Source organism: Manacus vitellinus, unplaced genomic scaffold (assembly GCF_001715985.3).
Source record: "Manacus vitellinus isolate BGI_N305 unplaced genomic scaffold, ASM171598v3 scaffold_34_pilon, whole genome shotgun sequence".
Classification (NCBI taxonomy): domain Eukaryota; kingdom Metazoa; phylum Chordata; class Aves; order Passeriformes; family Pipridae; genus Manacus; species Manacus vitellinus.
In genome coordinates, this window is record NW_021940488.1 from 5,821,456 (window position 1) to 5,835,707 (window position 14,252).

General features: G+C 37.8%; 1 protein-coding gene across 1 annotated transcript; it reads right to left on the reverse strand.

Moving 5' to 3' along the window:
- Nucleotides 1-1,613: 1,613 nt before the first annotated feature.
- On the reverse strand, nucleotides 1,614-13,409 carry CHODL (chondrolectin). The gene is made up of 6 exons (XM_029961441.1): nucleotides 13,102-13,409; nucleotides 12,204-12,361; nucleotides 8,140-8,187; nucleotides 7,677-7,760; nucleotides 6,149-6,251; nucleotides 1,614-2,154 (listed from the first exon to the last, which is right to left on the reverse strand). The coding sequence occupies exons 1-6, from the start codon at nucleotides 13,305-13,307 to the stop codon at nucleotides 2,070-2,072; spliced, it is 684 nt and encodes a 227-aa protein (XP_029817301.1). The 5' UTR covers nucleotides 13,308-13,409; the 3' UTR covers nucleotides 1,614-2,069.
- Between the last annotated feature and the right edge of the window lie 843 nt (nucleotides 13,410-14,252).

Sequence of the window (14,252 nt, forward strand, 5' to 3'; positions counted from 1 at the left end):
ATACATAAAAGCTGAGTAGACTATAATAAAAACACTGCATGCCACTTTCCTCCCTTCACACAGAGTTTGAGTGGTCCATGCTGATGACTGCCCAGAAATTGCTTTCACTCCATGAGAAACATATCTGAAGGTATTTGCATTAGCCTAATTGCTGCATGGAAATCACTTCTGCTGTGTTAACCATAACATCAATTGCTACACCTCAACATATCCTCTAGATGCAACAAACATGAAGAAATAGTTAATCCTTACATTGAGTTAAAGGGAGTTAGTTATTTTTATGGTATTGAATGATTAAGTTCCTTTTACTGCAACTGTTGCCAAGAAAGAGGTCTCTCTTGCCCTCAGCTGAATTGAGCAATAATTAAGTTAGGAGAAAAATCAATTCCAGTCTTTCTGATCACACAGGATCAAAGTATTTTCTCACTACAGAGGAAATTGAAGTTGGGGATTGAACAGAGAAAAAAGTTGTGACTGATTGGAAAAACTACAGAATAGTTTCAGTAGGAATAACAATACCTAACATGAACTACAGAAGAAGGCTTCTTTGAAGAGGAAGTAAAAACATAGCATAACAGCAACTTTAAGATGTCTCCAAAAGTACTTCAGCAACTAATTGCACAGTTAGTATTAATGGCATTGAACTCGCAAATATTTTTTTTCTTTACTCGGAAAAAATTGATGCACATTTGTCTCTGAACTCGTGTGTTTAACATCAGCCAGCACAGTGCAGACAACCCAACAGTTTTGCTTCAGTCGGTCTCTCCCCAACACCCACCCAGTGGTAGTTTGGAATCTGTGTTAAAACCAACAAGGTTGAACTCATGCTCTTGAACTCTTGCTGGAACTGCAGTAAAACCCCTTAACTTTCTGCTCCAGCACCAGGCTGTCACCAACAAATCAGCCAGAGTGCTATTGCCACCACCCCAGGGCTGCTCCTAATGGCTGGTAAAACCATTCTTAAGGCACAGAAAGCTCTTAAGGAACCAGAGAGAATGGACATTAATGATGTTAATCATAACTCTAAAAGCAGACTTTAAATGCACCACAGTTACCTCTAAATCTGTCCACCAATTAACATAATTAATGCTTTTCTAGATAATAGTCTGAGTAACTTTGGGATCAATCTATTAGTGCCACTTCCAAGAAATGCCATTTGTCTTCTCTTTGTTCCAACATTACATTATTCCTAACAAAGTATTAGCTATATTTAAATGATCTTTAGCATCTTTTTTACATAGACTTACTGAAACAGTAATCTAAATCTGGCTCACTGTGAATTTTTTTCCATCAGAAAAAGTAAAAAATATTTTACTTGACTAACAATTAGTAGCTGCCTTCAAAGGACACCTCATTAATGAGGTATCACTTGCCAAGTTATTTCTGTTGAGCTTGGGGCAATATGTCAAAAAAGTTATGGTCATTCCCTGGCAGAGTGAATTATTCATTCTATGACAACAAATTGATGAATCCTTGAATTTTGCCACATCAGGTTGATGTCACAACATGGTGGCTATCTCTGTCAGCAACTATGTTTATATTTAATAAAATAATATTTGTACCTGAGGATCAAAAACTGTGTTGTGCACAAATAAACACTAAACAAATATTTTGTATCAAACTTTTATGCAAAGATAAATAATTGTTACACTGTAAAATTGTCAGTTCCATTTACAGTACATCGACTAGGTTACAATGCATGAGAGACTAAAGAAAACAAAGAGGGTTTGTTTAACTACAAACAGTCTTAAAACTGATATACATTGTGGATAGTTCCCCATAAAAACTTCAAATGCTCTCTTCATTTCATTGCTCACAACTAGCTAACTTACATCTCTTAGCAAAATAAACACATACCCTTTATTTAGCATGGCATATTTTGTTACTGAATTAATAAACAAACGTTATATAAAAATGATCTGAACATTTGCCTCAAGGGGGAGCTTACAGTTCATTCTTGTAGATCCTTTGCATTTTCAAGCCATTCCAAGCTAATGTTCTTCGACGACATTATAAATACAGCCTCACTGCAAAATGTTATTTTTGCTTTCTTTTCAGTCAGTAAATCATTATACCTCCATGCTACTGTCCTTCCTAGGCGTCTTTGAAATCCATAGTGTGGACTGGTTTGGACTGGTTTTTGTTCTTCCTTTACTGAAAAATAAAAGTATAAACTATTTTCAGTGCCACATGTGCCTTTGCAGCCCCAATTCAGTTTGTGATCCGACCTGATTGTTTCACCCCCATATCTGAAGGCCATTTTTGTTGCTTTCACAGAGGAGGCTCCCCATCCACAGTGGCACCACTGTGGTGGGTTTAGGTAAGCAACTAAGTTACCAGACCACCCTGCTTAGCAGAGCTACTCCCAAGAACTGTGATAACCTGGCCCATATTTCATTCATTTTAGGGTTTTTTTCCAGTTCCCATTTAACCACACCTTCTCTTATATTAAAGTGGTCTTCCCCAGGATAGGTGTGGACACAGTTTGACCAGGGTTGGTGGGAGCTGAATGCTTCCCTTGTAGCAGGGACCAGACACAAACACACACCCTTTAGCACTGTTCAAGGGGCTCAGGGTGAAGCCCACCCACCCCAGGGGAGGTACCCCAACCCTGCCCACGTGCACCCTGTACCTGCACCCCTGGGACCCCAGAACACTAATGGGTGTCAGTGCCAGAAAGCTTCTTCCCTTCAGGGCTTGACCTGGCATCTAATGAAGTGATGGTGCATGAGTCAGACTCCTAGCAATGAATGACTGGTAGAAAGCTTCACTAGGGCTGGTTTTCCTTCAGTTGTGGTTTGGATGGGGGAGAGGGAATAAAACTGGTTCTAAAAGTAGGTGCTCTGCGATATTTAAAAAAAGTGTTCACTCTAGTTTTTACAGGGAGCATGCACCACCTTCCCTCATGTACTCTGGCAAGTAACAGTGCACTGCAGTCTACTGGAAAGAGGCATTTCATGAGCCACTGCAGCTGCATTTCAATCAAAATGTTTTACTCTCTGGCTAGAATATTTCACACTGACAGGTTCTTTTCCAATTAAGTAATTACCAGAGGAGGAGAAGTAGCCCTGCATTACTCAGTGAGCTGGCAACTTCAGAGTCCCAACAGTCCTATACATTCAGTTTTCTGAATTTTCAGTTTACTCCTTTCCTGATTTGTAAAAGCAAGCAAGTCTGAGTTGATTTAAAATGTACTTTGAGGGAGCTGAATGGTACAGTAGTTTTAGTCCCTCCAGACTTACCTCTGTAGTCCTACAAAGCAATGCATTATGTACCTGAGCCCATTGGAGTTATTGAAAAGACTCCCATTGGCTTCAGTGGACTTTAGATCAGGCCACAATGCTATAAACAAAGCAATTGCAATGAATTAAGGAGCTTCAGCACTCCTTTCTTAAAGAGACTGATTCCCTACTTCCTTCCAGATTGATACAGCAAATGCAGGCATATTTGGTAAATTAATGATGAAATGCTTTGAATGGAGAGTCCTTGCCACACAGCAGGAACAATTTCTAAATACCTTGGATCAGAACTTGAGCTGTATAAAAGGAGCTTATCTTCAGCAAACCTATGCTGATTTTCACCACCTACACATCTGGTTCAGGAAATATATTTTAGTAAGAAAGGTAAGGAAGATGCAATAAATAGCTTGAGCATATTGCTGTTTTGACCATCAAATGCAATCATAGAAACTGAGAAATATACCAGGTTGGAATTTAAACTTTCTGCAAGGCATTCAGATGATAATGGAGATGGGTCTTTGAAGCAGTTTCTCCTTGCTTCCCTGGAAGAAATGAAAGGGAGAGCATCTAAGCATGAATGAGCTGATCAGTTCTGCCAGCTACAGGGATGAGGTTTTGTTTTCCTTATTAGTACCCTTTAAGAGCCCAATGCCAGGCAAAATTAGTCATGACCTTTCAAGCTAGGCATGTCCTGGTTGGCCATGGATTGTGGGTTTCAGAGGAAAGGTCACCATGTTGTGGAAGCCTAAAAAAGAATGAGAAGTCAGGTTCATGTGGAAAGTTGGGGATCCCTCCTTCCCCAGCAGGATAGAATCCCTTTCCTAAAGCTCTACAACGTTCAGATGATCAGTTCAAGTGCCTCTTTTTTTAATTTGCCTTTTGCCCAAGAACTGCACATTTGTAATGAAACAAAATGATTTGCAAGGTGGAAATAAGTGGAAACATAATTGAAAACAGATGGGGAAATTTTTTTTAAAAAAATAAAGTTCTGTTTCAACAGATAAAGAAAATACCTTGTCCTTGGTGATAGCATTTTGATTAAAGTAATTTTTAAAAACTGGTGTAATTTCTTAAATTAAAAGTTTTGATGAAACCCAAATGAGCATTCTGGCAGGAAAAAAAAAAAATCCCAAAACCAAAGAGCCTAAACTGCTATTTTGATTCAAAACCACTTTCTCACTGATTTTTGTATCATTTAGTCTATCAAACTAATCAGCTAACAGGAAAGGGACAATCTTCCAAGGTGAATTTCCAGTATCTGTGTCATGCAATTTTGAAGTCTTGGAAGTTCAGATGAATTACTTCTGAATGAACTGCTATAGCATCAAAGGCCTGATCAAAGCCCACTGAAGTCAACACCACTAATTCCATTGATTTCAGTGGGCCATGAATCTCTCATTGCTTTCCCAGGAGCATTTGAGGGCTGAAACCTTTCTGGGGAGAGAAAGACCTGCCAGGAAAGGTATGAACACACATGTCATACTTACCAGAAAATCCAGGGCTATTAAAATAAGGGTTCCAGATTTCAACTACTATATAATTGCTATTGTTATCTATATTATTTCTTTATTACCCTTTTTGCTCTGAGCTTCCAAACTTCTGCAGCCCTAGTGCTGATGCTTGGATATAATCTTTCACAAGCATGTATTTGCCTGTCATAAGACATGTTGAAAAGTGCACATTTTCCTTTTCTTCATAGGACAGTGCATAAAAAAAGAATCAATTTATGATGCAGACCTCATAATATCTTTACAATTACTTGCTTTAATGAGGTACATTACTAAGAAGTACTGCAAATATTACTGTAGATTCACTCATACAGAAAGAAACAGGTTTCATATTTGAAAAGTTTTCTCACCTGAAATAAGGTGTTTCAGCTATTGGCAGGAAAACTAAAGAAAAACCACAAAATAAAAATAAAGACTGAAAATAAGGAGGAATTTTTTTCTAATTTCTTAAAACAGTGATATCATATTCCTTACTATTATTTCTGCTCTTCAAGAGGGATAACAGCTTGTGAATCTGTTTATTACTCTTGATGTTTTACTAAAATAGCAATTATCTATTTCAGTTTAAACCTTTCTGGATTACATTGCCTTGAGAGCACTTTCTGAAAAAAAGGATGAAAAGGATCCTGTAAAAAAGTTTCAGAAGTATTAGTTCAGAAAAAAAAAAAATTGTCATTTCTTAATGTATCATACTTCGAGAAAAATTAAAAGTCCAAAGAATTTTAAAGCATGAATCAAAATATATCCTGTTTCATAGACTGAAATGTTTCCTCTTTGCATAATAATTCATCTGTTTGACACTGCATCTATGTACAAATATCTGTTTACTTTATGCATTTTCTTTAGCAGATACATGACATACAAAGGATGTGTGGCTCAAAGCACAGGTTTGCTCTTTGTTTTCAATTTCTCTGCTCCAGTGATCCACCTGTTGCTTGTAGGGTATGGGCAGTGAAACAGCATTAAACAGCTGCTGACCCTTAAGTCAGAAAGCGAGGCAAGTCCTTGAGTTCACCCTGTATTTGTAAGGACCCCACTATTCCTTCCTACTGCCCAGATGCTGCATAGATGGTTATCATGATGGAAGAGGTGAAATAAAAGTGCTGACAACAGCTCAGCCTACCAAATGGTCTGCAGAGATTTTTTCATACCTTTTTCATAAAGAGGTGAAGTCCTAACAGCAATGTTCTTTGACACCTGGAATTATTTCAACATGTTGTGGAAAAGCCTGAAGGTGAATGTTCAGCTGTAACAGCTGTAAACTACTGGGATTTTAATAGATGAAAAGATGCTTATTTGCATATTTGGGGACAGATGTAAGCAGTCTTTTCAGCATGAATAGCTTGCCAATGGAAATATGAATTCTGCATTTTAAGACCTTTATGGATGAATATATTTTACCTTTTATGAAGCATCTGGAAACAGCAAGTCCCAAAAGCCACCAGTATCAACAGCAGTAGTGGTATAGTGGGTATTACAACATAAATTAGATTCGGAATTATACCTACAAGACAAAAGTTCTCATTAATGTCTCCCATGCTGAAAATACCCTTAACTGTGTGAGCAAAAATCTGGAGTAAAATATCAGAAATACATTAACTTACTCAAAAGAACACTTATACATTCCTTCTATAGGAAGAGCTCCAAAGAGATAACTCAGTAGTATCAATAAAACAGCATTTACTGAGTGATGTGCAAGATATGTTAAGGTCTTAAATTCTGACATTTTAAGATTTTGTATTTGAAAATTCAAGTATTCTAACAAAGCACATTTCACAGCCTATTATTTTTACGGTCCACACAACCTGTAGACTCAGTTGTCCTTGTATGTTGGATTCTCACCCATGTAGAACCACAGGAGGAGCATCTCCTCTTTCCCCTTAAAAGACAGATATACACTGTTCTTGACTAGTCAGGGGAGCTAAAGGTCCTCTCCTGCAGTTCCCTGGACAAAAGGAGCGGGAAATGGTAAAAGCCGAGACAATTATCTGTCTACAATAAAGGATGTGGTCTGCAACTTCCAGAAGGATCCAACTGTTTTTCAGTAATTATATGCCCATGTTTTATGCCAGTGTATGTTTAATGTACAAAGACAGTGGAGAGTTTCTTACCCACCTCTTTTGAAAATATTTTTTACTAGCAAATATAAAAGTGAATGTTCAGGTTGGCTCTGTTTAGGAGGTTTAAACAGTCTTTGTATAGTTTCTATAAGTGGTAGTATTGATTTTAAAACACAGTTCATCAATATATCAATTCCTCTGGAGTTACAAACAACAGAAATATCAGTTAGGAAGCTGACTTAAATCCAGACAACCAGTGTGGAAACAGAGCACCAACTTTCGATAATCCCATGGTACAATCCTGTAAAATCCAGAGTTGCTCCTTGGAGATGTTCAGTTCCTTGAACTAAGGCCATACTACCTATTTTCATGAACCTCAAGACTCCATTCAGGACATAAATTGCTAAATGAAGTAGCTGGGGCACTACAGGAAGCACCTAGGCAGTAGGTATCCATTTCCAAAATACCAAATGTCATTTCTGCTAGAAATCTCGGCAAAGCACTCAACTCCTCTAAGCATGTGGTGTTCCTTAAAACACAGTGTACTTGTGTATGGCACAGTGCTTAGTCTGTAGATAACTGGAGAATTCATGAGCACTGGTGAAATGTTACATCTCAAGAGAAACAGTGTAGATTGTAGATTCAGACCAAAGTTTTGGGAGACAAGGAAATTATTTGTTTCCACAGTTACAAAGAAGAATGACTAAAACTCTTTATGTGTTATTCAAATGTATACGTTTTCAGGGCAGTTCCTGTGGAAACAGACTGCTTCCTCCCGTTGACAAATTAAATACTTAACAGTTTCCTTTATTAACAGAGTCCACTGTTAATATTTTTACCAGAACACTAAATTCATATGAACACATTACCTGTTTCAGTAGCAATAATGTGATACTGATCTTCTGGTTTACTTGTGTCATAAGGATTTCCTGCTGGCACTGTTGGAATAGTATCTGAAAAGGATATCAGATGTCTTAGGAAAACAGTGAGTAAAAAATATGGCTGTTATGTTGTTAAATAAATTAATAATAATTACATCTTAATTTATATTGGAAAAATGAAAGTTTTTGTGACTGACTAAACGGCTGGATATATACATGTAAGCAAGATTTTATTACAAAATTGGGATTACATCTGGAACAAGAATTACGAGCAGTGCTATTCTGAATAGCCATACATTTGTAGCTATTGCTCTCTAAAGGATTCATTTCTCCTATGTTCCAGTTTTAAACTGTGCCTGTTAAACTTAAATAATTTTGGAGGGTTTTGTAAGCTATCCTTAGAATTCTGTATTTACCACTGCAAATCAGTTTAATGTTTAAAATTTCTTACCGTAATCTGGCTCCGCTCTGTCTCCTAATTCTTTTTCTAAGACATAATCTGTTAAATCAATATTTGAAATCAATTGTTGAAGAATTAAATATGTATGCAATAAAACAGATGTTTTCATTATTTTGCATGCAGTATCATAGAAATAGATACATTTCCCCCAAACAGTAATTGCTTAACTCTTCAGCATTTCATCTTCTTACCAAAGACTATTTGCAAACTAGCTTCAAATCACTTCTACTTCATACTTTTTGCTCCTTACAAAAGGGCTATAGTTTATTCTAGTTCAAATTCTTGGTGGCCACTGCTATATTACTGAATAAACCACTAAACATCTTAATTTCCTTTGCTCAATAAAACTCCTAACATCCTCAAAGTTTTATTTGTGCAGACAATCCTAAAACAATACAAAAAACTAAGTGTTCATGATTAGCACTTAAATTTTATCCACATTTTCAAACTAATGCATACAGAATATTGGCTACGAAACAAAACAAAGCAGCACAAGTTTGTGAGGTTAGATGCCAGTTTCATGTAGTTTGGGTTTGCATCAGGCAGCCCTAAAATCCAAATCATAGGCTTCTAATAAATCTCATAAGGAACTGAAATCACTAAAAGAGGAATGATATCTTACTTCTTGTAACGCAACAGAAACTGGAGGACAAATTCATGGCTTTGAGCTGCATTGCAGAGGCTTCTAAATTTACTTATGGTTACTGTTATAACTAAAAGTTCACAAAGATCACAGAATTGATTACCTCATATAGAGGATAGGGGTGGAATCTGCATGACTGAACACCATTCTTTCATCATAAGATTATACTAAATAGTGCTATGGGCCTGCAGTTCTGAGTGTCTTGATAAACACAAACTGCTGGGAGAAATCAAAGCAGCAATAAAGCCCACCAGAAAAAGGCAATTATTTTACCTACTCTGACAAAAAATAGCTACATCTGACCATATATAAAGATAGCAAAATACCCCGAAGAACTGAGTTCTGTCCCTAGATAGCAGAAGAGCATTTTTTAATTTGATTGCATAATCAAACATACAGGAGCTGGACTGTGGTTGCAATTACCAACCTGTAATTAAATTTAAGATTGCTGAATGATCAATATGATCTAAAGCCAGCAAATGCTGTCAAGGAAAGCACTGTAAAAAGAGCTTAGAAAAATTAAAGTGACCACCAGAAATGTAGTTGCAGCTTGATCAAGACTGCCTAATGAGCACTGCCCTGAACTCGCTGCTGATACAATTAGATTCAACTGCATCACAGTCACCTACAACCTGTTTTGGCCTGTGACTGGTATCCTACACCATACAGACAGAAAAGTTGTGGAAAAACAACATACTTGGATAACAAACTGAAATTTAATATGCATGTGGCACTTGAATACTTCTGCTAAAATGGATGTATTTTGTATTGCAAATAGCTGACTTTGAAGCTTTTACGGTGATTTGGGGGGAAAAAAAGGTCATTTGTAAGATCTCAGTTTGAGATGGCAAATGTAATTTTCTTACAGACATTGCAGCACTTTCTTCAGGCAGTGAAAGGAATGTCATATACCTATTTATATACATTTATGCATCCACTCCTTTCCTCCATGTGACAGAAAAATGCATTTCTGGAGAACAGTCTGGTTTGCTAAAGAGCACAGTTCCAAGAGCTTGAAAAATAAATAGCTACAATTCAGTAGTACTGTATTTAGCTACACAACAATGTCAGTCCTAACAATTATCTACCTATATATTATTTGCCTTATACGCCTCATTATACACTAGTAACCTATTTCTACACAGTGAAAGGAATATAAATGCATTTTCATTGTTAAGCAATTTCACTGTTATCGCTTTGTTTTCTGCCAATCCAAAACACCTGACATTTTTTCCAATGGTAAAAGCAATAGAAAAAACAATTCTTTATCACATCTCAAGAAGAATGGTAAGTAGTTCACTATTAGAGAATCATTATTTCACTTCAATTTGTATTTTTTAAGGACAGGAAATATACTTGAAATTGAACCTTTTTAATCAAATGTGAACTTTCTGACATAAAAATGTTATTTTAATGACATAAAGTCTTTTTATTATCTTATTTAAAATAATTGTGCTCAGTTGTAAAAGTGATAAAAATGTATATGTCACATTTCCTTGAAGGGCCTATGATAGATAATGATTATCATAAACTAATAACTTTAAAAGCAGAAACAGATTTTGAGGGTGGGGCTAAAATGTGTGGGTATACCAAGCCTTCCAAATATTTAATATTTGCTTCCAGTATCAATTGTCATTAATATATTCATTAAGAGACTAGAGATTGAAAAAGCTATCTCCCAAAGTCAGAGGAAGAAAATAGCCTGAATCTCTACAGACAGACAGATCTGTACAAAGAGTGATTATGGTTTGATTGTGAGCATCGAAAAAACAGATAGAAAACCACAGAATAAGGTAGGACAAAAAGCTGTTAAGAGTAGGATTTCACAGAATCACAGAATGGCTTGGGTTGGAAGGGACCTTAAAGATCATCTCATTCCAGGGACAGGTTGCTTAGAGCTCCATCCAACCTTGCCTTGAACACTTCCAGGGATGGGACATCCACAGCTTCTCTGGGAAACCTGTGCCAGAGCCTCACCACCCTCAAAGCAAAGAACTTCCTGCTAATTTCTAATCTAAACCCACTCTCTTTCAGTTTGAAGCCATTCCCCCCATCCTGTCACTACAGGCCCTTGTAAATAGTCTCTCTCCATCTGTCCTGTAGGCTCCTTTCAGATACTGCAAGGCCATAATTAGATCATCCCAGACATATCTCTTTTCCAGGCTGAAGAATCCCAATTCTCTCAGCTTTTCCTCATAGCAGAGGTGCTCTATCTCTCTGATCATCTTAGTGGCCTCCTCTGGACTCACTGCAACAGGTCCATGTCCTTCCTGTGCTGGGGACCCCAGAGCTGGAGGCAGCACTGCAGGTGGGGTCTCAGCAGAGCAGAGTAGAGGGGCAGAATCCCCTCCCTGCCCTGCTGCCCACACTGCTTTGGATGCAGTTATGGTCATGTCCAGCCTCTCACCCACCAGCACCCCAAAGTCCTTCTCAGCAGGGTTGCTCTGGATCTGTTCATCCCCCAGCCTAGATTCATGCTGGGCGTGGTTGCCCCAACCCAGTTGCAGCACCTTGGACTTGGCCTTGTTAAGCCTCATGGCATTCCCACTGGTCCACTTTTCAAGATTTTATTAATTAATTAATGAAATTAATGCATAATTTCATATGCATTCTGACTTTCGGCTTAGTTTTTGAGAAACGGACACAGCATAGATTATTTGAAAACATTTGTATGATCCTGCTGCAAACCATGTTTTCATTTACTGTAAGTACCACCAAGAGTAGAAAGTGTAACAGGCTCAATCTTGAAAGTTTATTTTTCACATCTTTTCTGTTTTTTCATGATGTTCTAGTTTATAGTTCATGTTTCCTCTACTGACATATACAGAACTTATGTCATGTCTGGAAGTACAGCCAAATTGCCTAAGATCTGGCTTTTTCTGTCACCAACTCAACTAGCATGCATCTGCTTTTCATATCTAAAGTTTACATGCATGAATGCAGAATTTTTTTCCTACTGTTCTGGACTTCAATCTTCAAGCCAAAATTTTTTTAAACAGCCATCACAAAATAACTTAATAAAAAATGGTGGGTCTGCAACTACAAGGACAGTGTATTTTTTCCAGTAGGATCAAGAGATGTCTTGGTCATTCTACCTCATAATGAACAAGGAAAGTAGAAAATGGCCACTTAAAACACTTTGTGGAGAATTAATTATATCAAAGCAAACCTGGGAATGCATCATAGTGAAGATAACCTTGAAAACATTCTTATTAGATACAAGCAGGTTTATCTAAATTTATTAAAATAATTATTATTGACACATTACATTCCTGTTAATGCCAGCTCAGCACACACCAAAGGAACCAGTACTACAGGCCACAAGACACTTGCAGATTCCCTCACAAAACTGAGGCAATTATTTTTCTAAGGTAACGTCCCACCTGTGAAATATAACTCTAGTTTCACCTACCTGGGGCGTATTTGCAGATAAAATTGTGCTTCATGTTGCATCTATCATCATTCCATTGATAAAGGTATGGCCCTCCCAGACCAGGGTTTGCAGTTGGTTGATGATACATCACCACACAGGCTTCACTCCCACAGGAAGGCTCATCTGTATACCAATTTCTAGTGGTACACATAAAGACAAGCTTTCAACTTTTGAAGCTAAGGTTCATCAGTGTACTAAAAAGAGTTTACATCAATGAAGATACATCAAACCCAACACTCCCATCCTCAAAGATATGCTTCATTTCCCACAATTTCTCTGTGAAAAGAGTTTAAGTCCCAAGTTCCACATCTCTGGATCTTAAAAATTTGATGAGTCAAAACACCTTTGCAGAAATAAAATCCTACTGCTCTGCTTTCCTGACTTAGTTTTAACTGTCCCCTTGTCCTGAGTTCTGTGAGTTTCTGCTACTCTGGCCTTTGGCTTAATCAGAAAATGAAAGGCTTTTCAAAAAGGGTAGAAACAGAAAAATTCACACTAACTAATATGCATTAATTTACTTAGTGGCTGGCTCCTTGACTTGAGGTGGCCAGAGCCTTACAGAATTTGCCTGCCTGCTATCAGGCCACATCCTAAAAGATTCTATGTGTGGTAGAACAACCTCCAAGAGCCATAGAGGGACAAACTCATTAGATGGGAGTAAGGAAAATTGTAGGCTGAAGCCACACTATGCCACCCTTCCACAGCTCCAGATTCAAAACACCTGATCCACTTTATCTGGAGGAGTTAAAGAGGGACACTAGAAACTTCACGGGACAGACAGTCTTCAAGCTTCTTTCTAGAATACTTTGCTTGCTGGGCATTTCAATTCCCATTTCTTTCCATGGAACCTTCTCTATAAGCAGTTTTACAGACTTACCTGAAGGGCGAAATACTTCCATCAGCCCACTGGTAGAGGTCGGGGCAAACACTTGACGTGGCCAGTCCATCACCACTCCTCCAGAGCCCAATCCAGAAATCACCATCAGAAATCCCAGAGCCTGACTTAGTGAGGTTTTGTAACATGTTTTCTATCAGTTGCTGCTCAGCTTCACTTTCCAAGCTCAGTAAAGCCCCACCATCCATCTCACAAGCCTGGCGGGCCTCCTGAAAGCCCACACGTCTAGACAAGTCCTGGAAATAGGCTAACTTGTAACATGAGCGCTTGAAGGCACCATAACACACCTTTTGGCCTGAAAAATAAAAACATGAGAGTATTTAGGGTACAGTAATGAACGGTAAAACCACCAAAAAAAAAATAGAGCACATGATGCATATGCTGATGGAGGCCAGGAGATTTTTTTTTTCCCCTGTCTGAAAGGATTCATGGGGATACACTGGCACCACTGAAATACTTTGCTCTAATTTAAACTGCAAATATTGTACAGTACATGGGAATCTATGGCTTTCTTCCCAAGGCCTGTAAAACTCTCCAAAACACTGAAGGTTCCCACTAACTTCTAGAAAAAGACTCCCTACTCTAATGACTGTACCATCAGGCTGTACATGACTGTACTCTGTTAAAGCCAAGGTCTGTTTGGAGGGTATTTTCTTAACTATTTCATACTAATGGACCAACTCCACTTTTATTTTGCAATCAAAGCTATTTGATTTAAAAAAAAAATGTTTTAAATTCTCCATTTTAGTGGCAAGAAGCAGCTAGCAGTTTTTGAATCCTGCTATATAACCCTGAGAGGCTGTATTCACAAGGAATTCATCTTGTGGTGTGAAGGTACTCTTCACTATAACGTGACAAAGTACAACATGTAAGAGTGTGTGGAAGGAGAGTATCTGCTTCTTTAGGGTTTCTGGTCAATGAAATTTTTGGTGCAAAGAGGAATAATAATAAAAGGAACCAAATACACAAACACAGACTTGACAGGAAAATGTAATTAAGAAAAACAAGAAGGAAATAAAGAAAACTTGTCAGGCACACAAATTGGTGAGCTATCAAGAAACTGCAGGCAAACTGGACTTTGCAACTGGATAAGGATGTTGAGGGGACTATGCAATCTCATGAGGCACCAGCAG